Genomic DNA, 22,856 nt, shown 5'->3' with positions numbered 1-22,856 from the left:
CTGTATAATCCCCTCTTCCGGAAGCAGTTGCGATGAAGCCTCAAATTTCATAGACTCAATCAACTCAGACAAGATGTCAATAACTTAACAGCCGAGGCCCCGAGGCTCATGATCTTGGTATATCGGACTAGCCTCACACTCTGTGCTCGAGATATTGCAGATAAATAGCTCAGTTGTATTCCTCCCGCAGTGTGAGGCTATTTTCGCAAGATCAAGGAATCACCTGGCTGATCTCCATGATAATCGAAATAACAACATACAAATCACCATGTTTCTCACCAAGCTTTTCACTTTTTCCGTCCTGTCTTTGCCCGTTGTAAACGGCCAGGGCACTGACGATTGTCCCGAGATTCCAGAGACTGGGGTCACTATTGGCGATCCTGTTCCCATCCGACCGGAAGATATCCCAGCCGGCTGTTCTGACTTTGAGATTCTTGTTGGTGCGTTCTTTGCACACCTGATCGGCTAGTTCTCTATAGCTGACTCGGGAACGTCCAGCTCGAGGAACGAGTGAGCCTAATTATGTTGGCGGCGGAGGCAAGTTCGGCATCATCGTCGGTGACCCGGTCGTTAGCAATGCCACTGTTGCTCTGCCTGGTGCCAGAGGATACCCGGTTCAAGCAAGTACTTGTTCTCTCATGTTTAACCAAGACTGTTTTAACCCGACAGTGCATACAGTATCCGGCCAGTTCGCAAATCATCACGGGCGTACGTCAAGGTTCTAGAGACGTGGTCAACCGTCTCAAGTCTCAGGCGGCTGCCTGCCCCAATCAGAACTTCTCTCTCGTTGGATACTCTCAGGGCGCATCTGTGATGCATGCTGCCGCAGCTGATATCCCAGCTGAGCTCTACGGCCGCATCAAATCTCTGGTGATGTTTGGAGATGGATACTTGAAGCTCGGAGCCAGCCTAAGCAAATTTCCTGCCGGGCTGAACGAGAAAGTGAGGCAGGTCTGTGCAGCTGGCGATCCAGTAAGATTAATATCGAAACCTAAAGGATCTCATATGACTCCGACTGACTTTTTCCGTGCCCTGATATCTAGATCTGCGATGCCGGTGGTACCTGCACATTCTTCCACCTCACTTACATTCGCCCTGAGTTCATCGATCCTGCCGTCGACTTCATCGTCCAAAAGTTCAGTCAGTAATTCATCAAAGGGCAATCTTCGAAGGATTGCATCGTTTCGAATCATGGCAATCTGTAGGTCGTTGGCACAAAAGCACAAGGGTTTTCGGTGTGATCGTTTTCCATGGCCTGTATTATCTAGCTTAACATCGGAGATGACAAGTTTGCGTCTATGGAAGTCATCCCCATTTAAGCCTTTAAGCTTCCACCGGATAGCTCATCCTCCAGGTCATAATACACCTGGAACTCGCAGTAGCAAATCTCAGGATCACTCTCAACGTCAAAGTTGAAGTTCGCCTCGTCATCACTGATTTGCACCTTCCGGAGGCCACTATCTCCGTGCGATGTCGCCTCTGCCAACAGCTGAACCTGACATGTTCGTTCCATAGGTAGATGTAAATAAGAACGCAGGCTCGTCGACAGTTTCCCCAACGGTCAGGATGCCATGGTTTCTGAGAATGCACCCCTTGCCATTTAGACCGAGTACGCTAGCAATGCGGTCGCTTTCTTCACTACCCAAGACGAGACCTCCGTAGCTGTCATACACGGCATGCGCATCTCCTCGAAACTTGCAAACATCTTGCGTTAACATGTCCAGCCGTCTACCGAAGACCGACCATGCCTTTCCATACACACTATAGCAGTGGCAAACAGCATGGGCATCCGGTCTAGCTTTATGAACCGAGGCGTGAATAAGAAACCCGGCAGTACTCGGAGGAGCAGATCGATTACCACTAATGACAGATCCATCCAAGTCGACAAGAATCATATCGCCAACTTTCAAGAGGCCGAAATGCCGGCCTAGGGGGTTAGTCCAAAATGCATTGGGGAACTCTGGATCACGAACCGGCACATGCCCACTCATCCCCTCGACATAGCCTTCGCGATGCCAGTGACGGAAGGCAGCAGCCATATGATTGAGTTGCCATTGACGGTGTAATTGGAAGCCCAAATGTTTTGACATGCCGCCAAGAGCAACGCCACCATGGGACATAGCTTGAAGCGGTGTTTTGTTCTGCAACTCAGGGCCGTGTTTGTTTCGGGAGGTCTCCGAGTCGTGATTACTGACAAAGTCAGAAGTACCAACTGAAGTAGCTGAAGGTGTCATGCTGAAGGAATATAGAGCCCGTGCCTAAGCCGTGTTTGCTGCGCGGTCAATGTCGATGATCATGATGAGAGAATCAATCTTCCTTTGTAGCAGTGTTTTGCAGGATTTTGAGTTTTGGTCCACCTAGCGCGATTCCGTCATCGCTCTGACAATAATCTAGCATCAACGCCCCAGGGTACCTACTTAGCATACGCATATTATCAAGCAAAATATCAGACTGCAGGTAGAGAGAAGCCGGATTGATTTGATCGGATGACGAACCGATCTTGCATGCCCGGGCTGGCCTTCTCGATCTGACAGTCTGACTCCCAATATATATGCATCTCAACAAGAAAGAACAGAACATGTCGTCCTTGCACGATGATTACCCACAAAAGAGCTTGAATATAGCAAAAGATGATAAGATCTTCCCTTTGAGATCGAATCATGTTAAAAGGGACAAGGACCATACGGTTATGTAACATGCTGCATCTGAACTGGTTGCAGATGACACTGCCACACTATTTCCCTTCTCGGGATCTTCTGTCTTGGGAGTGCAGTTTTACAAAATTCGACAAAGATGGCTTCGAATAAAGGACTACTTTCTTATCATCGAGTGCCAAATTAGGTAGGTAATCCCCAGGTTCTTTTGCTCGTCAGTGCAGGGTTACGAATTGTCGAAGTGCTACCTTGGGCGATGGACCCATTTAATCCCGTGAAAACATGCCTATATGGCCACGTCCCATCGGCACTTACAGATATCGTTTGGATAAGAATCTTGCGTCATTGAAAAGTATCTCTCTCTGCAATCTTTTACGATTTCAATGACTCTTTTGTCAAAGTGTTCACCAAAAAAGACGAATAGACAATAGCCCGACTGATCTCTTAGTCTATCCCTGCCTTTCCTGTTTCCGCAATGTCGAAGTCAAACAGGCGTCGAGTTGAGCATACACGAACGTTTACGGGGTGTCGAACTTGCCGAAGTCGTCATGCCAAGTGCGATGAGGGGAGACCGGAGTGTGCAGCTTGCCGGCGCAATGGGATCAACTGCGCTGGCTATACCGCTCGTCTTACCTGGATCGAAGATAGCGATGCCTCTGGAGAAGCAAACCAGCGCGGCCCCGAAGTGCCTGAATACCGGTATACCTTATTTTCAGGTCGGATGCATCCTCATGTAACATTAACTCTTGTACATGCTGACGCGGAACACTGTGTCTTCAGACTCTGAACGTGAGATCATGAGCAGCCAGCTCACAAATAGCCTTGGCCCAAAAGCAGCCGGGAAAGTGCTAGCCGAAATTGACACGGTGTACAAAACATCTGAGTCTGAGAAGGCTTTTAGCATCTCGAAAGGACCTTTTGGGGCGTTCAAGTCTGTAAAACGCAGAGAAGTCCCACTAACCCAGCTTTCACCGTCGCCTACTTTGTCAGAGCATGATACTAGCCTTCTTTTAGATCCTGAACATGGTGGCCTTCAGCCGCAAACTGACCTATAAGAGGCTTTTGACATGAACTGGTCTGAGGATGAACTCGAAGGGTCTTTTTAGTCATTCCTAGGCTGCTTAGACCTCTTGGTTGCCCAGGATGATTCCATAACCGCCTCAGACCCATTTTCAGCCTCAATGCCTGACCTTCAGTCAGACTTCTCTGTTGACATATTGCCAATGAGTTGGCCGGAGCATGTAGAAGACACTACTTGCGGGGAAGACGGAGATATCATTGTACCTGTCACCAATGCTGTCGAGACAGACAATAAGTTGGCCACCCCCCATGCTGATGCCGCCACTGTCGTGACGATACCACCTGCATCATCATGCCTCGGAGCTTCTACTTCACTCTCAAAGGTACCTGAACAGGCACAGGCACTTCTGCGCTACTACACGAGCCATGTTGGATCTACCAAAACTTCTGGACAAGGGAAATTCAAATCAGCGTGGCAACTACTATTCCTTCTATGTGCCTTCGAGACGTTTGCGGAGTTGTCAGTTCTGAACGAAGCATCTCAAAGTCGGCTGACGATTCTATGCGCATTATTTGCTCATAGCGCCTTCCAACTCCACAAAACGGATTTAACCCCGCGTTCCCCGGATTACTGGCAACATCTGGGCAATAAACACCAAGAACGAGCTCGAATGCATCTGAAGAATGCTGTGAAGATAGATATCCACGATTCTGGGCTAGGCGGATACAAAGACTTATTGATGGCTTTGATCGCAATGGCCATGGGATCTGTGAGTAATTTGTGTTGGACTTCCAGTCTTTCGAAGCTGACGGACTTCAGTAGTGTCATGAAAGCCGTGACTCACGTGTCTTCCTGCTGGATGCCGAACGGTTGATACGAGTGAAAGGGCTTGCTAGCCACAACTCTGAGATAGTCAGAGTCCTTCATCACACTTATACCTATATTAGGGTCATTGCAGAGGCTACTTACCCCTTCTGGGATTCTGAAAGTGAATCCGATCGCACAAGCCTGTTGGAATTCGAAGCAATTGCATCCAATAGTTTTCATATTCGCGAGGAGTCCCTTAACACAGGACTAGATCCCAACGAAGAAAAGAGCAAGACAGTCGGGTATGCAGACATACACCTTGAGTCACAAGGTCTTTGGCGGGAAACATTACATTCGAACATACACGGCATCCCTGAGTCTCTCATGACGCTGCTTGCTCAGACAATTCAACTCAGCAACGAAAAAGATCACCTCGAAACTCGCGCACGAAGTAATCCAAAGCTTGCTAGTGACTTCAAAACGCACGTCAAGACTTTGGAAGGAAGAATATGGACCTGATCAATTGAATCCGAAATAGCAGTGCTATCTGTGGCCGGAAAAAACGCAGTCCATCGATAATGAGGGGAACTTAATCACCCAACCTTCTACACAGTCAATGGTACAAGCTATGCATCGAGCGTTGATCATCTACTTCCATCGCCAGATACATGACGTCAGCGCCATGCTCCTTCAATACGTCATCCATCAAGCTTTGGGTCACTTGGAGTCTTGCCTTGATTCAATGGTCAGAGGCGATGACTTTGCGCTTGGCATAATGTGGACAGTCTATATATGCGCCAGGAAATCCATATCTCCAGAACTTCAGGAGAGAGCACTGAAGTGCATTAGTATCACTGATGCCCGAGGTCTGCACCTCACTTCAAAGCCTTCTGCTGAGGCGGTTTCATTGCTATGAGAAAAAAGGCAGCCACTGAAGTCGTCGATTGGTCATGGTCTTTCCTGAAAGAAACACTATGTCTTGGTTGATGGGTCTCAAATGGCAATTTCGTGAGTAAGTCCAGCTTTTGGGCAGGATGCTCAAAGGAGCAATGTAACAATTGAATAGCCAACTGAGATTCATTATTGCCGAAATCTTGCTTCTAACTATCGTCTTGAAAGAAAAACAGAAGCAGAGAAGGGATCTAATCACAGCTTGACTCCTGCGGTCTCGAGCAAAGCAGCCAATTCGGCCTGGAGACCCTCCTTGAGGGGAGCAAATGGCTTTCTGAGCCCTCCTGTCTTCCATCCTCGAAGCTCCATGCCTGATTTGATTGCAGAAGCATAGTAGTGGTGGGTTTCAAGCCACTTACAAATTGGGAAAATCTCCCGGACCTCCCGACCCTTCCTTAAATCGCCTTCGACGGCCAGTGCTTTCCAAAGTTCGACAGAAAGCTCAGGGATGATATTAACGGCACCCCAGATTGAGCCCTTTGCGCCTGCAGCCAGACCATGGAAAGTCAGCGTATCCCAGCCGTTGAGAGTCGTAATCTGTTGGTCGTAGGTAAAGAGCAAGTCAGTCAATACTGGAGCATTGCCCGAGGTGTCTTTCAGGTATTTAATACCGACATCCAAAAGTGATGCAATATCCTTGGCTGACAAAGTCAAACCGCTAATGCTCGGAATATTGTAGTAGACACTAGGTAGTCCGCTTGCGGTGTGGATGTCTCGGAGAAGCTCGCGTGTCTCCTCGAGGTTGGGAGCTTTGTAATAGGGCGGGATAACCATGACAGCAGCCGTACCAGCCTGCGCGGCGTGGATAGCCAACTCGACAGCGCCCTTGCTCGTTAAGTCGCTGGTGCCAGCGACGACAGAAACACGGCCAGCGGCTGAGTTGATGCAAGTTTCGGTAAGAACTCTACGCTCCTCCACCGTAAGCGCAGTGAACTCTCCAGTACTACCGCCAGGGACCAGGCCATGGATCCCGGCGTCAATCAGGCGGTTAACGTGCTGGTCAAGGGCAGTAACATCAACGCCTCCGCCATCTGCGAAAGGCGTAATGATGGCTGCGAAAATTCCCGTCAGTTCTGGAGAGTTGACCATTGTGACTGTGATATCGGAGAATCTTGCAAGTTTCGGATGAAGCCTATACAGCCTTACAGAGCGTAAGTCATAGAATGAAGAGTTTGCTTGATGGTGAGCTGGTAACTTAGTGTTTTTGGATTGGACTTATTCGATGGAAGAATAGAGGTGTATTTATCTCTTCCGATGGAAGTCGTAAAGCCATGTGTTAGACCCAAGTTTCATTGTTCCCTTCAGCGCTTACGCGCACTTGCTTCAGTCTCGGCATCACCTATCGTTGTTCAAGTGCGTTCGGCACAAATCGAGCCACTCGAACGAGATAATTCCCATAGAGCAGCTCGGAACAGAATGGATAGCAGGTCCATGTGTATTGCTCTCCAGATCTATCTTCTCATTCACCCGATGAGAAAACATCTCATAAAGGTCGTTGACTAGAAAGCTCCCTTTTGCCGAGAGAAGAGGGGGGGGGGGGGTGTTCCTGGGAACGGTCGTGCCAAAACCACATCCCAAAAGGGCAAATTTCCACGCCTGTACTCCGCAGGAGCTGTGCATCCTGGCTTGAGACACAGATTGGCAAACTTACTGTCTGCTTCTGTCTTTAACAGCTTTTGATCATGATTTACAATTGAGGATTCAAGTTACATACCAAAAAGGTGCTCCTCACATAGAAAGCCTGATTCCCTTGGATAAATAAGTGCACGTATTCAACTTAGCGTCTCAGCCGGTTTTTGCCGTTCGAGATATGACCTCTGGGAAAGTCGAGGGAAGCTCAACCGCCGCAAATCATAATCCAGCGTTTTCACACTCTAAGTACAATAGGTCTTACTTGTTGCATTACTCACCATAAATTTGATCATCTCTGTGAGTTCGATGGTGTTCATTAGGTATAAGAAGCTCCAGCTGCTTATATGATGACTAATTTCGATGTTGTTTTACACCTCAAATCAGTATAGGGCTCTTGGTGTGGTTGGTAAGCAGACCCCAGACCCCAGAGAAGGCTATCAGAGTATGGCACCCACGCCAAGCAAGGTGTCAATTGCCCCTTCGAATCTCGAGTTGGACGCATTGATCAGATGAGCAGAGATGCCGCTGGTTGCTCGGAACGTGAAATGTGTTGCACCCTCACTGTCTTGGCGTGGATTAGCTCTTTACTCTATGGCAATCGTTGATTACCAATCTCACATGAGCGACATGCGTCAGATGTATCACGATTTGGGACCCTCTCAGCATGACACAGCGCATTAAGATTCTTGAGTGACATCCTCGTGATTTTTCAAGAAGATGAACTGTGGATTCTATAACAGCTGCTATTGTCACATGCACCGAGTGGATCAGCTGGCAGTTCCTTACAATATACCGGACGTATCTGCCCTTGCTGTCACGTAGTGGATCGCGGTGAGCTAGACTGAGTGTGGCTGACTAAGTCGACATTGAACACGGCATTTACATTGCCAAGGTGTTGAAAGAGCTGAGCGAGAGTCCAGTGATGCGAACACAAGATTTGGAGTCAACAGACCTGAGAAAGTGAGACAAGCAAAATAAGACTTCAACGGAATGCGCAAATATAATTTCCTACGTTGACCACTAAGCCAACGAGTGATATCGCGGGCTATGTGTTGAAAGCAATCGCTGAGCCACTTAGACTTCAAGATTGCGATATGGATGCTTTCTGCTGAGAACTCTTGTGAATGGCATGGTACTCAAGAAGAAGTCTGAATGCATTCTGATTGATTAGGAAACTCATCCGAGAAGCCGAAATTTGGCATGGCGTTTACTATACTGTGGATGACATGGTTCAAGTCAGTTTGAGGACTCGTGCCACGTGAATCATGGTCTATGGAATGGCTCGGAGACATGATCTACAGGTCTGGAATCCACGAGTACATCAGTTCGATCGGGCTTGGGGACCCTGAGCTGAAAGTGAGTCAAAGCAGGGTGCAAGCTGAGAAGACTACCTTGTACGAAAATATACATGCCATGCATACGAGCTTTCGTAGAAAAGCCAATGAAATATCTTAGGCATTCATGGCTGAGTTGGGAATATCATTGAACCAGGAGTTTTCACGTTAAGCATGGGTCCTAGCCTCGTTTCCAGCCCTTCCCCGTCTAAGTGACCCATTGTGTTTATGTTGGCTCCACTCGGAATCGCCGTTCTTCTGCGAGAAGCGATTTTAGGCATGTTCAGGCAGAAGGAAACAACTCATTCATTGCCGAAAAGCGGAGATACTGGCCCAGCCGCAGGAGTAACAACCTCAGATGAGCCTAGTGCGTGAAGTTTTACGTGCCTTCTTTTCGCACAAACCCATTCATTCATCCAGAAAACAATCCAGGCTCTCGGAGAGGATTGGGGTCCCAGGAATCAACAGTTGGTTACCTTCACCGCAGCATCGGAGAATTCTTTTTTCTGAGGAATGCCAGGGGTCCCAGCATGGTTAATGGGGTTAAGGCAGGGGTTTTTTCAGCTAGTGGGGAAGACGATTCCCATCTTGAAATCGTTCGGGGCTGGTCACACTAGTTTGCAAACTAGCGAACATCCCATGTTAACCATCAGCAGATCAACGTGAACAGTACCTCGGAGTAAGCTAGTCGATTTTGCCGTTCGAGCGGGTGGCAGCGCACCGTTCAGGCCTAGGTGTTGGCACCGGTACGGCTGCACCCGCAGTAGCGGCCAAACTATAGCTTGAAGTGACCGTTCTGGACTGTTATATCCTGGTTGACAACGTCGCAATGCAGCAAGCACCCCGACAATAGGGCCAGAAAAACGCATGGCCTGACAAGGTATGATTTGAGCTTACTTGAAATTGGGGTTATTAAGCCGTAGAATTTTGTCTCACTTCGGAGTCGCTTAGAGATGGACGTCCCGAAGTAGAAACAAGCATCTCTTGAAAGGGAATGCAGGGAGATGGGAATGATTGCCGAACTATGCCATTCAGCTTTCGGATCCAAGCCCATGGTACCGTCAAAACATGGTGGATCATGGAGCATTCTAGGCATGAATTTCCTGGAGAAGATACTCCGCTTCAGTCTCATCCGAAGCTTAGAGCAAAATAGCGAAGTATTGGGGCTTGCTGAACTATACAGAGTTCAGCTGCGGTGATTCTAGCGCAGTCTAAACAAAATTGCGGTCTAGATGGACTCAGAAACTCGAAGAATGAAGGCACACACAGAGCTATTATGTATAAGAACCACCGGTCGAACTCGGAAAGAATAGGTTTCTTACTCACTCATCACCTCAACTCAAGCAGCTTTGGCCTTTACCTATCAATCTATATCATAACTTGAAACAAATCGAAATACACTCACCTCAGGTTCTTACCTTCCGCTACGATGAAGTCCTCCATTATCACTGCCCTCGTCGGCGGCATCATTGCACAACGTGCTGCCGCCACCCCTGCGGACGAACTCTTCGCACGTCAAGCCGGTTGCAACCGTGACAACTGCTTCCGCGCGCTTCTCGGCTCCAAGCCTGGCCCAGCTTCGGCATCAGCAGACTGTTCATCATGGATGCAGGTCACTGAGACTCCTTGCACTTCAACCGCAACCCAGACGGCCACTGTCACATCGTACACCACCACCTTGGCCAATGCCTACCCCGGGCTCAAGAAGATGAAGCGCGAGGAGATCGAGGCTCGCCAGGCCTTGACCACCACTGCTGCTGCCCCGGTCTGCACGCCAAAGCAAAACCGCCCAAGCAGCATGCCGGCCTACGCTGAAACTGGCTGCAAGAGCACCATCGGAACACTCGTTCCCACGGCGCGCTACTCGTCTGCCTGCTCCTGTGACGGCATCACCGCCACAACCACCACGCTGGCTACTCCGGTTACCACCATCACTGTCACGACCACCGTTGAGGCTGCCTTCACGCCTACGGCCACACCCACGGCATTTGTCCTGCAAGGTTCCGGTGACCGGAGCCTGTACGTGACAGTCGATGGCCAAGGCGCGCTCCGCCTCGTCCGCGATGCGTCAGTCGCCACACCATTCTACGTCGACAAGGCCGGACAGATGCGCAATTTGAACAGCCCGGACAAGGTCCTCGTGGACTACTACCAGCCCGATCCTGCCACGGCCAACGACAAGGTTTACAGCGACTTGCAGGGTACCGGAAACTACCCCATCACTTGCTCATACACCGGTCGCTCTGACGGTGCGTACTACGGCAATTGCCAATCGAGCGGCTCTCCTACTGGAAACCCTGTTGTCTACGGCTTCGGATACTGCCCGAACCAGGGCGGATATGTCTACATGATCCCCAACAACTCGAACGTTCGCTGTGCTGGAGGTTATGCTTTCCTTGGCTTCTGCCTGCAGGCATACACCAAGGCCTAAAGAATTTAGGAGCTAATTGGTTGTGTTTTCTATTCTCAAAGAAGACAGTTCGTATGAGACTGTTCTTCTCAAACAACTTCTTTACTCAAAGAGGCTATTAGCCTTCAACTTTTCCCTAATTCATAGCTTTTGATAGTTCGTCGTGGCGTTCCAAATTCCAATTCATTACAAGTTTAAAAGGTTCACCTTGACACGTGTTTAAAGCAGTGATGATGCACGGTGTACAGTATCATGTTGTTCGAAATATTGGTCTAATGTCGAAAGTTTTGATGAAGGATTCATTTGCCTGCCTGTCCTCGAGTCTGTACGCTAAGCCACCAACTCACACTCAATAAGATTCTCCACATCCGACTGGCCACACTTCTAGAATTTGGCAATTCTCAAATTCAAACCGCTCTCCTCAATCAACTGGTACCAGTGGTCTTCAGTGCGTTCCAACGCTGAGAGCTGGGTCATCATCAGAATATCGCCCGCTGTGGCCTCCCAATAAGCACTAGTGCGCGGAATTACCACCTCAAAGATCAACAGCTTGCTGTATCCGGGCTTCATCGCCTTTGCCAGGGGAGCCAGGATCTTCTTACACACGTCATCTGGCCAGTCGTGCATGATCGAGTGCATGAAGTAGGCCTTTGCGCCTCTGATTGGTTGCTCGGTCAAGAAGTCGTGGCCCATCAGCTCGATGCTGGTGTCAATGCCCTTGACGTCGTCGATGACTACGGGAGGATCCTGAAGAATGAGTTTCTGCTTGACTGTTAGCAAAGATTCAAGAGAATATTTTGGACCTCAAGCAAGATGAATCCTGTGATGGGGGAAGACTGACGCCTGGATGATTCGGGTACATCTTCTTGAACTCATCAATGTCATGGCCAAGGCCACCGGCCACATACACCAGAAGTGGTGCACTGGGCGAGGTATCCGCATCTGAGAACAGGGTCTTCTCGACAGGGTACAACGAAGGATGCATCCAGGGCATCCGCCCTTGTCGATAGCCTCCCACTGTGAAGTTGTCGTCAGTGAAAATGTTTTCATGCCTTGGATCTTACTTCTTAACCTACTGTGATGGTTTGTGTGAGGTCCTAGTCCTATTGAACGGAGGCACTCGAGACAGTTAGGTGAGTCTGTCATATAAGATGCGTGCATGGCCGTATGTGCAGCATCAGTAGGAATCTGCCAGTTGGTCTCCCGGAGAAACTTGGAGAACTCGATCGGATTTCGACCAATGCGACCGAGTCTATGATTTGTATGAGATATCAGTTGAGGTGACAAGTATTGTGGAAAGTAAAGAGGCAGGTAATCTTACATGGCAACATAGCCATCGCCGATAACATCTAGGGCCAATGACTTGGTGAAGTTGGTGAGCAAGTACTCGTCTTGCGCCGTCTCCTCCAGGTGACCCATTGCGCAGACATGGCGCAAAAGACGTTCTATACACACCGTAAGCCGAACGACGTTCCAGGCCTACATGATGGGAACCACCTACCAAGAAGCACAGGGTCAATTCCGAGAGTCTCAGCCAGATCGCCAACCTTTTGGGGTCGATCCGCACCATTCGTGGCCATGAGATTCCATAGCCCAGTGTCAACTCCGGTGATCAAAGCTGCGTTCAGTCCCGGCTAGCTCCAGTCAACAATCTTACAACTCAGTTAACCGACTTCAAGTTGGTACTCACGTCCGCCCACGTGTGCTGCACCATTTGCTCACGTGGTGTTTGGAGGGACTGAAGAAGGCTGCGGGTCTTGATAACCAGTTCAGGGCGTGTCTCCTCGTCTCCCTCGACTAGCTTCGTCTGCAGATCATTAATGTCTTGCAACAGGCCACCCACAGCCGCGAAGTTGCTCGGGCGGGTACCAGGAGATAGGTCAAGATCTTCAGCCATAATCAGAGTTCGTGAGGGAGACGAATGGTTAATGAAAAGCTGTAGGGAATCTCGAGCTTTGGCAATCTGCCATGTTATACACAAGCGGTTCAAAGAGAATCATCTTTAAGTCATGCAGAGACGCGGCTTTCCAAAGGATCCAAGTGGATCATGGGTATTGTCAGAAAGGTTGCAACGATTACTTTCCGCGGTACCCACTGAAATCATGTTGGTTTGGTTTGCTTCCAACAGAGATCGCCACTTTTACATCCGTTTCCGTCTCAACGGCCGGATTGATAGAGTCACCGGGATGCTATTCAAGGGGTACGTAAGTTATCGTGTGATGAATTGTTGTTTGCTTTGCAACCCCCACACATCAACCTTCAAGTACAAGCATTCAATTCCTATAGACCCAAGCCGGTGGTAGAAGCGACAAGATGCATATCAGCAATGTTTCAACAAGTTATCCCAGCCGCCAATAATTCTATACGTAAGCCTTGACAGGCTGAGGGTCTTTCCCCGGGCTTATGGTTTCCGGAGTCTCATTCTCGGACTTCCTCCGGGGTCGCATCAGGCCATAAGTGACAGACTTCAACCAAAGTTCCTTCCGAACCGATAGCTCGGGAAAGATGTTGACGGTTGATCAACGGCCAACGGCCAACGACCCACCTGTGCAGTCATGAATAGTGTTGAAGCAGACCCAATTTGCAATGCACAACAAGCGGAACCAGTCCGAGGCGTATGGAATCATAATATTCACGCTGGAGGTCTGAAATATTGAAATATTTCTGCCTCTCTACATCCTTTCGTGATGGTGAATCTAGGTCTTCGTCGTTTTTTTGCATACCCTCATCGTTCAGTAGACACAGTTTGTCAACATGGTCGACGATAAAGGTCCAATGATCATTGCGGTCTGTTGGACCTTCACTGCCCTTGGCCTGATATTCGTCGGTGGACGGCTCTTCGTTCGAGCCACTGTGCACCGAAGGCTGTTCAGCGATGACTACTGGATCATTCTCTCATCTGTACGTCGTTTCAGTCATGTATCTGGATCATCGATGACAAAGCTTGAGGAACACTGACTAACAATTTGATGTCTAATAGGGCTGCGCCATCCTCTCGAACACATTAGTGACAATCTTAGTAAGCTGGGGCAATGGCAAACACTTCACGGTTCTCAATCTAGAACAAAAGCAGAACACGGTCAAGTGGATGATAGCGGCGTACGTGCCCCGCATCGAAACTCTGGGCTTCCCAAAGCTAGCCGTCATCGCGCTTCTGACCCGCTTACTCGCGCCGGGAAAGCTTCATCTCAGGGTACTCTAGTCGATGGGAATCATATGCTGTCTCTCACTGACAGCATTTTCTGCCTTTCTTGATTTCTACTTGGCTGTATATCCAGCAGTAGTGCTCTGGAAATTGCATATGCGATTTCAGAAGAAGCTGGCGCTCACGTGCGCTCTTGGAATGGGCATCATGTAAGTGTCATTGCCGCTGGATGAGAGGCGTAGCTGACGGAGATCCAACAACAGCTCCGGATGTGCTGGTATTGTAAAGGCTACAGGTGTACCAACCCTTTCGAGTCAAGATGTCAGCTGTAAAATTCCTAACCATCTCAGCCTCAAGTACAGAGCTTGCAACTAATTATCAATTGCAGACGACTTATGTGATCCACTTTATTAGACATCGTGAGTGACACCTTCTTTCTTTCAAGTAGGACTTGACTAAACTGTGTAATCGACAGCATTGAGGGGAACCTCATCATCATCGCGGCTTGCATCCCGATTCTGCAACCCATCCTCGAGATGTTCAAAGGACGCAGCATCTGGTCTCTCGCGAAGAAGTCGGGCAGCTACCAATACAACAGCCACAGCAAGAAAAGTGCACAGCAGCAGCAGCAGCAACCGCAGCAAGACTCGATCGAATTAAGGAGCAAACCTAGGAAAAAGGTTGATGTGTACGGGTTCACGATGCATGCCAAGGAAGACAGTGAAGAGAGCATTGTGAACCCAGGAAAGAATGCTGAGACATCCTCTTCTGGGCGCCAGAGTGATACGTACCCCGAAAGCGAGGACAAGGTTGTCAAGAGTAGCACCGTAACTATCACGTACGATCAAGGAGAAGAAGGGCCGACTTCAGCAGCAACGTGATGGGCTGCAATTTGAGTCAAGTCAGAGAAGATAGCGTCACCAAGAATTGAGTTCAAAATATTGACTCTAGCAACTTAGGGGCAGTGAGGCAATCTTCAGCCAGTGCGACTGCACTTGCCCCCGGCTTTCAGCCGTTTTTCACCAAGCAAAACGAGACTGCCGCGTTCCCGAAGACGCCAGTGACAATCCAGTATCATATCAAGGAACATTGGTAGACGCTGAACCAACAGCTGCTACGTCCCAAGAGAATATGAGACGGGGACGAGCCGCAAAGCCGCCTTCATTGCGCTGATCTCCTAGCCAGTCAAGTTTCAGAAACGTTGCTGAAACGGGTGGGGGGTCTCCTCGATGCCAAGACTAACATACAGCAAGAAGCAGCTTTTTCATCCCATGTCCACGAGGCAGGATACTTTAAGTCCACGTCAGGCAACTGACAGAAATGCAAAATCGTCTCATAAAAAGAGAGCCTCGAGATTGAAGTTTTTTTTGTACATTTAGATAGACATGATGTTGTCTTCATCACTACTATTCCCTCTCGCGTTCGCGTCTTACACGGTCGCATCGGAGGCCCAAGCACACCTGGGCGGGGTGCGAACATGCCCCTGGACACCACTCGAGACGCTCCTAGAATGTTCAACTTGGGATATCGCGACAGAAAGAAAGCAAAATACAGAACTTAGGCAGAGGCAACGAAACGAGACGACAGAGACGGAGCCATTGGGATGGACGGGCCCTCACGGGTGCGCAGGAGTCTACTGCTTATACGCAAATCGCGGCTTCGCGAACGGGCGTGGGATTGTCATCATCTCAACACCAGAAAACGTGCGGAAAGCAAAGGCCTTGGAACAAGACCTACAGACTCCAGACCGAGAAGATGGTCCGTCATCACGGAACCCATCATTCCATATCGCAAAGGTAGAAGGCAAGGGACTAGGCATGCTCGCCAACAAGACCCTCGCTCGGGGCGACACAGTCATGCTCAAGACGCCAGTCCTCCTCGCCCACCGCGCCTTCATCGAGCGCACGCCAGCAGCAGACCGGCACTTCCTCCTTGACAGCGTCACAAGCTTCCTGCCGGCTGAAACACGCAAGACGTTCCTCGGCCAGATGGGGCATTTTGGCGGCCACAAGGTCAGCGACATCATGGCGACCAACTCGTTCCAGATGGACCTCGGCGGCGGTGTACAGGGCGACGGCCATCACTACGGCAACTTCCCTGAGGTTTCACGGTATAACCACGACTGCCGTCCCAACGTCGCCTTCCGCATCGATGGCCTCCGCCACCGCACCACCATCGTCAGGCCGGTCAAGCCGGGCGAGGAGCTAACGATATCATACCTCGACCAGCTCGGCGTCCGCTCCGTGCGGCAGCACCGCGCCAAGAGGGCGTGGGGCTTCGAGTGCGGGTGCTCGCAGTGCAGTCTGCCCAAGAAGCTCGTCGCGGCGTCAGATCAGCGGCTGATGGAGGTGGAGGAGCTGGAGAGGCAGCTCTCTGATATTGGAGCCAAGGTGACGGTGGCTATGGTGGAGAGGTTTTTGAAGTTGTTTAAGGAGGAGAGACTTGAGTCGAAGTTGGCGGGTGCGTATACGACTGCGGCCCTCAATTTCAACTTGCTTGGGAAGAATAAGCAGGCTGTCAAGTATGCTAGGCTAGCTGTTGAGGCCGGCACAATTGAGAGCGGGCCGGAGACGGGGGATGTTGAAGCGATGAGGGAGTTGGCGGCGGATCCGAAGAAGCACTTTACTTGGAGAGGGAGGCTTAGATAAGGAAGCACAAAATCGAAACTCATGGCCGGTTTATGTTCAGTTGAAAGAGATACTCCACCATTGACGCACTGAAAGCTCTCGCCACATTTCTTCGGCCCCCTCAACACCGCCTTTGGAGGTGTTAAAATCGCAGTGAATCCCAAACAGGAAAATGAGAAAAATGAGATTTTCGAGCCTCATCAGCCCTATCACCGCCTTAGGGGGTGTTGAAATCGCAGTGAAGATCGGAGCAGGCTGAATCAGATCGAAACATGGAATTTGCGTGACTTTGGCGAGGTGAGTGCGCATATAGCAAGAGCTTGCCCGTCTTCTAGCTTAGATGGGTGATGGACCAATGGAAGGATCTTTCCACACCGAGATAAGTAAGTTATGAAGAGCAGACACAACTCTTCACTGCCAAAAAGACAGCATGGCTCGTGAACTCCTCTCGAAGAGGAGCTCTTAGTCAAGAGCATAGCAATAACAGGGATTCGTCCCAAAAGGGAAAGCAACAGAGTCAAGCACCCTGCCACAACCCGAAATGAGACACCTTGTCGTCCTGTCACGGTCAGCAATAACATTAGACATTGCATGCGCAGCTCCAGTCTCCACGTGGGTCATGATAGACGCAGGTTGACGCAGGTCCAGATTGCAGAGAGCATTCGACCCAGGCGACTCTTACTTGTCGTCGAAACATGCGCCAACCTGCTGTTTTAATAAGAAATCTCAGATTCTCCCGTGACGTTTGAAAGAACGCGCCCCATGCTCAAACGCAGATCCGGGTCCCCACAGGAAGCGGGTTCCCTCATCTAAGTCCAACGGGCCCCATCACGGTAACCTTTCGGCAGATCCGGGCTGCGGGCCGTTCAATTGTTTCTCGAATGGCCGCCGCGCGGCGAGTCGGGCGAGCCGTGGTTCTTGGTCCTCAATGTGACACCTGAGCTTGGTACGGAGTAGGAATGCGACTGTTTTGAGCATGTTATCCTACGTTGACGGTAGGGCGCGGTTCCCAGATCGTCGACTGATTGCTGGGGGTGTTCTGGTCCTTGGGTATTGTCGTGGTGTGAACCCCGTCGGTACAAACCTAAAGAACAATTACATGACAAGAGAGATCATCCACAACTAGATACCCTTTAATCTAAGGGCACGAGGAAGCATGTTGTTAAAAGCTGGTAAGGTTATCGTGATCGCTGTTCTAGGGCGTGCAAACGTCCCTGAAGATCGTTTATTTTGGGTCATGGGGACTCCGCCAAAACGCTCGAAACGGTGTACGGTCAACCATTTTTGCTGTTTGTGGTGAGCTCGGTGAGCTCGGTGAAAGAATGATTCGCTGAAACCTGACTCGCCCAACGGCGTGTCCTCGTATGATGGAGAAAAGCTCGGGGCATGAACTTTTGGACCAGCATGTTGTATTATATTGGACGCCCAATGCAACTCAGGGCAGGTGTCCTTCCCCTAGTCAAGTAGAACGGTCTACCCGTGCTGTCAACTGCAACCAACATAGAGAGGCGGTCTTCCCTCCCCCTCCTTCTTGCGATGGTGGATGGGTGTCTCACGCGCACAGAAAGCGCCGGCAATCCGGGAAAAAAAGATCGAGATCAAAGACACGGAACGCTAGCCCCAGGAACAAGGAACATGGCGGCAGAGAGGAAACTCGGCGCCGTGATATGGAGAAGGTTCGCTGTGCGCTGGACGTCCTTGTGACGGGATGGCAGGCGGGCGGATGAGAAAGGGACGGGGCTTGGTTGGTGGCGTGTGAAGGTGTGGGGGGGCCCGAGGTGCCGGAGGGCCCACTCCGGACACGTTTGGCCAATGGTAATGGCGTCTTGTCGGCCGATGCGGAATTTTTGAACATCCACCCAGCCACCCCCCGGCCACGAGCCAGTGACGTAGCTGTGATGATCCTCGGCGGGATCCACGCTTAACTTCTTCTCTTTTTTTCCCTTCCCTACTGCGATGTACTAGCCCTAGCACGCTTAGCTTTGAGTCGTATCGCGAATTAACCTTCCTTCCGGCATCGCCAGCTTGTTTTTTTCTTTTTTTCCTTTTTTTGATCGTCTAGGCCTTTTGTTATGGGGAAATCTCAATGGGATACCTGGTGATGTGCGGGCGACCGAACCCACCGCCCTCCCTCCCTCCTCTCCGGTGTAAGACAGACGTAATGCTCCATCCAGATGAGGAAAGTCGAGACCAGGGTTGTGGTTTGTGTCATCAAATCCAAACGGCCTCCTTGCTCCAACTAAAACAATTGATCAAAACGGCGCATCAGAGACAATGGTCGCCGAGACCTGGTGGACCTCGAGTTGGGTAAACAGCTTCTTTGTTGTACATAATGGTGGTAGAGCTGTAGGTAAAACAAGCTTGAAGTAACACTCGCTCAGGCGCAAAAGCTTGAAGTCCCCTCAAAACCGGGTTACTCGCAGTTCGGCAGACCAAGCTACCGAGGGAAAAAGCTGCATATCTGCGTCGTAGTCCGTAGTGTTAGTCCAAGATTCACCCTGCAAACTCGAGCGGGGGGATTCGACCAAGAATTCCGTCTACCTTTCCTGCGCTTGTTCAATGCTGCCGTCAATGCCCATGGCACGAAGAAAATGTTTCCACTCACACTTGTTCGAATGGGCACTCAACCTTTGCTCCCCCGATGCTGTTCGCTCTCATCACTGGTTCATCGTTACATCCCTACCCCTGCTTGTCACATCCATAAGGCCCATGACTTGCAGGCCCGGGCTTCCCACCCAGCCCCATTCAATCGTCTTCGCCGGGGGTCATTGGGAAGTTCGCTTGGCAGATTTGCAGTGAGCCATGCCCATAAGGTTGCCCTGCCTTTCTCTTATTGAAATGCGCTCATTATGGTAGACGGGCGTCATATTCCTGTCACCACCTACATACTATTTATCACTTGTGTCCTTCCCTCCCCGCCCTTTGCAAGGTCTAGCTCAGCTGTCATCTGAGGTCTCATCTTCCTTCGGGTGTCTCTACTAGACTTCATCCACTATCGGCCACTCACACGTAGCTCACATCAGTCATACAACACCAGTCCTACAACGTACACCACTGTCCAAAATAAACATAATCTCAACACCATGGCACCGATAACACCAATCTCAAACACCCTCTCGGCCCTCGCCGCAGGTCTCACAAAACGCCACCCATCAGATATCCTCCCGCCAACAAGAACCCTCCCCTCCCCCCTCCGCGCCATCCTCGCCTCCCGCCAAGTCGTCACGACAATCACCTCGACCCCCGAGACGACAGAAGAGTCCGCCTCCAACAACAACCTCAGCGGGGGCGCCATCGCCGGCATCGTCATCGGCTCCATCGCCGGCTTCCTCCTCCTGCTGTGGATCGTTAAATCGTGCGGCATGTGGAGCCGACCCAACGACTGGTCCGAAAAGGACGAGTACGACGAGCGCAGCCGCCGGTACCGCGGCCGATCGCCCGGCTCAAGGCACCGCAGGCGCACGCAGCACCGGTACCACCACGAGACCTCGAGACACAGCCATAGCCGGCGCCCGTCGTACGTGGTTGACGAGGTCCGGTACACGCAGCCTGTTGTCGTTGACAAGAGAAGGAGGGCTAGCGGGTCGCCTTTGCCGCCTGCGAATGTGTATCGCAGCAGTCGCAGCAGGACGAGATACTAAGACATGGGACGGGGAACGGGGGCTGGGTTCCTCTGGTGAGACGAGGACCCAGGTGCATGATTACATGCTGATGTTGTGAAGTGTCTTCGGTTTGATACCAGCTTCCCGAGGACTTTTGTTTGTGTAACAAAGACGCAAGGAGCGAACACAACTTTTACGACTTTATGAAATGTATTTATTTGCGTGCGGTACAATGTAATTAGACCTGATACCAAGAGAAAAGTTATATGCATGTATCGATGACACTTCTCCATCCCGAGCTTTGCATACGACATATGCCAGAATTGTTCAGACGTGATGACTTTTCGCGTACTCATTCCAAAAGCTATGCCTTGAAGTGGCATACCACTTTCGAGGTGTAGGGGAATACATCAGTACGCAGTGTCGCAGAATCTGATTTAGTGCAAGTCCACCTTGGACGGGAGAGGACCAAGACTTTGCAAGGCCGATGAGGAAGGAAGCTTATCATCTCGTAAGTAAGTGACTTTTAGAGCAGCGTCCAAGATACCTCAGATTCAATGACTAGCACTTTAGATGATGCCTAAGAGGCCTGAGGGCCATGTCTCAGATTGAACACTGATAATGAAGTTACATCAAGCGACCAAACCATACTGCTATCGTGAATGAGCTTCAGCACTGACTGTGATACCATCCTTATCATCCGAAAATGGCTACCGTTGTCTTGTTACTTACCTACTAAGAGCACTCAGATGCCGCTACATCATTTGCCACATACAATCACAGCCGGAATTCATTACGCAGACAAACGTTTAGCCAGAGTTGTAGAGCTGAAGTTGCCTGTATTACCACACAGAGGCATCCCTCCATCTAGTAGAAGGGGTTAGAAGCCTTCTATATCCATGTAACCCATTGCCTAATCCATGACTCCTAAAATCGGATGTCCCAACTCCCTAGTATAACGCCATTTGCATATTCTTCATCATAATGTAGGCAACATCAAAAGCCCGGATGTTCAGCCACACTTCGTCTTGTTCTTCTGAACCCAGTCGGCCCACTTCTTGTATTCGCCGTACTCCAAAGACTCCTTCTTGCCCTGATACCGCACGACCTTGAGCTCGACGTCCTGCCACTTGCTCTTGCTGCCCATCCACCCCGCCTTGCGCATGAGGCTCACCAGCGTCTCCTCCTTGGTCCACTCCTGCTCGACGGCGACGTCGGGAAGGTACGTCGCGCCGTAGCGTTTCCCGTGATAGAAGAAGCTGATGCGCAGGCCGTGCACGCCGAGGGTCCAGTCCATGGCGTCGTCGGCGTCCTCAAAGTCGGTGAGGAGGGTGACGGCGACCTCGAGGGAGGGGAGCTCGGGCGCCTCGACGGGCGGAAAGCGCATGTCGTGCAGCGCCGAGGTGAGGGCGTAGCTCGACAGGCCGTCGGCAAGATCTTGTGCTTCGAAAGTGCCGATGCAGCCGCGCAGCGAGCGATGGCCCGAGCAAGAGGAGACGGTGTTCCAGGTGACGAAGAGGGGGGACTCGGAGATGTCATCGGCTTCGTCGTCGTCGGCGAGAGAATCGGTGGAGGTTGCGGGTGTTTCGGCGGGGAGGGAGATGCTAGAGCCGGAGGAGGCCGAGGCGGAGTCGCTGGAGGGTTCGGCGAGGCGCTGAAGGGCCGGGAGGAGCTTCTTGCCGTCCTTGCCGTCACCGAAGCCGGGTGACAGGGTCTTGGCGTATTCTGGCCATGACTGTTTGATCTCCTTGAGGGACAGACCCGGCCGCTTCTCCAGGTGCGAAGCCAGAGCCTCGAAGCAGTAGAGGCAGTGTTCCACGGAAGCCATGAGCTCGTTTCGAAAGAATTTGGCGGCTGGTGTGAGGCGATAGTGGTGGTGAGGATGGTGGCGTGTCTGGGGAATGAGACGTAGAGCTACAGAGCGTTCCAAAGAGTTGATCGGGCTGGCGACCGCACGAGGTTCAGCAGGGGACGCGGAGATGGATGGGATTTGCAGTATTCGAGTACGAGAGAGAAGGAGATGGGGATGACGAGGAAAGCTTCCTCTAGGTGAGGTCAGCTCGGGCTGGGGAGGGGCTGCCTGCCTTCGAGCATAGGTATGGTAGCTCAAGGTGCTGATCGGCGCTACGTACCGCTTCAAACCCCACTTCAGATAACGGAACCCCGCGATTTGGCCCCGGCGATTGTGAAGTTCTGGGGCAGTTATGTCGTGAAATGTCACCGGGCATAATTTGCATGGCTCAGTTATGCGGCGCCGTGCAGTGGCTGACCGGTCACACTGCGCCACACGTCATCAGCCACACGTCATCAGCCACATCTACCATTTTCCTGGATGAGGTAAGCTACCAATGCAAGCGAACAGAACTCGAGGAGGAAGTCGACGCTAAAGATATCAACGGGCCGCTCAAATGATTTTCCCGCATCAAACTCTCCCTGACGTCGACATAGCAAGGGTCAGCCAGTTTCGAAACACCCCCTGAACAGGAATGACACTGGTCCGAACGCCTTCTTCATCCCGTCATTCCGCTGTCGAAGAAGTGAGCGGCCCCCTGGAACCGGTCTGTTCTCTACCCTCTCCTGTCTCTCGCTCGCAAGCACGAAAAGTCTGGACCAACCCACGTCCCGGGAGCGCCATTCCCACTGATCAACCTCAAAGCCAAGCTTCACGAATAA

General features: G+C 50.9%; 10 protein-coding genes across 10 annotated transcripts; 6 read left to right on the top strand and 4 right to left on the bottom strand.

Annotated features, from left to right (window-relative positions):
• Positions 1–268: 268 nt before the first annotated feature.
• BDZ83DRAFT_656372 (cutinase-domain-containing protein) lies at positions 269–1,148 on the top strand (the record flags this gene model as incomplete). The annotated part of the gene is made up of 4 exons (XM_060510871.1): positions 269–440; positions 499–614; positions 679–972; positions 1,044–1,148. The coding sequence occupies 4 exons, from the start codon at positions 269–271 to the stop codon at positions 1,146–1,148; spliced, it is 687 nt and encodes a 228-aa protein (XP_060359660.1).
• Positions 1,149–1,253: 105 nt separating this feature from the next.
• On the bottom strand, positions 1,254–2,274 carry BDZ83DRAFT_764099 (class II aldolase family protein). The gene is given in 2 exon segments (XM_060515229.1): positions 1,254–1,479; positions 1,496–2,274. 2 exon segments carry the CDS (start codon positions 2,232–2,234, stop codon positions 1,316–1,318), a joined length of 903 nt encoding a protein of 300 aa, XP_060359659.1. The 5' UTR covers positions 2,235–2,274; the 3' UTR covers positions 1,254–1,315.
• An 855-nt stretch (positions 2,275–3,129) lies between these two features.
• BDZ83DRAFT_723470 (fungal-specific transcription factor domain-containing protein) lies at positions 3,130–5,398 on the top strand (the record flags this gene model as incomplete). The annotated part of the gene is made up of 6 exons (XM_060512563.1): positions 3,130–3,370; positions 3,435–3,680; positions 3,831–4,194; positions 4,222–4,444; positions 4,498–4,968; positions 5,051–5,398. The coding sequence occupies 6 exons, from the start codon at positions 3,130–3,132 to the stop codon at positions 5,396–5,398; spliced, it is 1,893 nt and encodes a 630-aa protein (XP_060359658.1).
• Positions 5,399–5,628: 230 nt separating this feature from the next.
• Positions 5,629–6,522, bottom strand: BDZ83DRAFT_756845 (uncharacterized protein; the record flags this gene model as incomplete). Its single annotated transcript, XM_060514808.1, has 1 exon — positions 5,629–6,522. The coding sequence occupies one exon, from the start codon at positions 6,520–6,522 to the stop codon at positions 5,629–5,631; it is 894 nt and encodes a 297-aa protein (XP_060359657.1).
• A 3,209-nt stretch (positions 6,523–9,731) lies between these two features.
• Positions 9,732–11,148, top strand: BDZ83DRAFT_637852 (uncharacterized protein). The gene has a single exon (XM_060509331.1). It carries the CDS (start codon positions 9,829–9,831, stop codon positions 10,828–10,830), a length of 1,002 nt encoding a protein of 333 aa, XP_060359656.1. The 5' UTR covers positions 9,732–9,828; the 3' UTR covers positions 10,831–11,148.
• Positions 11,149–11,193: 45 nt separating this feature from the next.
• Positions 11,194–12,706, bottom strand: BDZ83DRAFT_756843 (S-adenosyl-L-methionine-dependent methyltransferase; the record flags this gene model as incomplete). The annotated part of the gene is made up of 6 exons (XM_060514807.1): positions 11,194–11,571; positions 11,651–11,826; positions 11,886–12,061; positions 12,131–12,254; positions 12,311–12,443; positions 12,500–12,706. The coding sequence occupies 6 exons, from the start codon at positions 12,704–12,706 to the stop codon at positions 11,194–11,196; spliced, it is 1,194 nt and encodes a 397-aa protein (XP_060359655.1).
• An 878-nt stretch (positions 12,707–13,584) lies between these two features.
• BDZ83DRAFT_723466 (uncharacterized protein) lies at positions 13,585–14,835 on the top strand (the record flags this gene model as incomplete). Its single annotated transcript, XM_060512562.1, is given in 6 exon segments — positions 13,585–13,650; positions 13,790–14,002; positions 14,012–14,163; positions 14,218–14,282; positions 14,369–14,373; positions 14,491–14,835. Coding segments are annotated over 6 exon segments (846 nt in total).
• A 429-nt stretch (positions 14,836–15,264) lies between these two features.
• BDZ83DRAFT_91099 (uncharacterized protein) lies at positions 15,265–16,620 on the top strand. Its single transcript, XM_060516000.1, has one exon. It carries the CDS (start codon positions 15,340–15,342, stop codon positions 16,600–16,602), a length of 1,263 nt encoding a protein of 420 aa, XP_060359653.1. The 5' UTR covers positions 15,265–15,339; the 3' UTR covers positions 16,603–16,620.
• Positions 16,621–19,801: 3,181 nt separating this feature from the next.
• On the top strand, positions 19,802–20,335 carry BDZ83DRAFT_637847 (uncharacterized protein). The gene has a single exon (XM_060509330.1). The coding sequence runs from the start codon at positions 19,944–19,946 to the stop codon at positions 20,220–20,222; it is 279 nt and encodes a 92-aa protein (XP_060359652.1). The 5' UTR covers positions 19,802–19,943; the 3' UTR covers positions 20,223–20,335.
• An 860-nt stretch (positions 20,336–21,195) lies between these two features.
• Positions 21,196–22,011, bottom strand: BDZ83DRAFT_589503 (AMMECR1 domain-containing protein; the record flags this gene model as incomplete). The annotated part of the gene is made up of 1 exon (XM_060506239.1): positions 21,196–22,011. The coding sequence occupies one exon, from the start codon at positions 22,009–22,011 to the stop codon at positions 21,196–21,198; it is 816 nt and encodes a 271-aa protein (XP_060359651.1).
• Between the last annotated feature and the right edge of the window lie 845 nt (positions 22,012–22,856).

The sequence above is a fragment of the Colletotrichum acutatum genome, assembly GCF_030867785.1.
Source record: "Colletotrichum acutatum strain CBS 112980 chromosome Unknown BDZ83scaffold_140, whole genome shotgun sequence".
NCBI lineage: Eukaryota > Fungi > Ascomycota > Sordariomycetes > Glomerellales > Glomerellaceae > Colletotrichum > Colletotrichum acutatum.
Note: the sequence above shows the minus strand (reverse complement) of the source record. Positions and strands in the feature narration are given on the sequence as shown.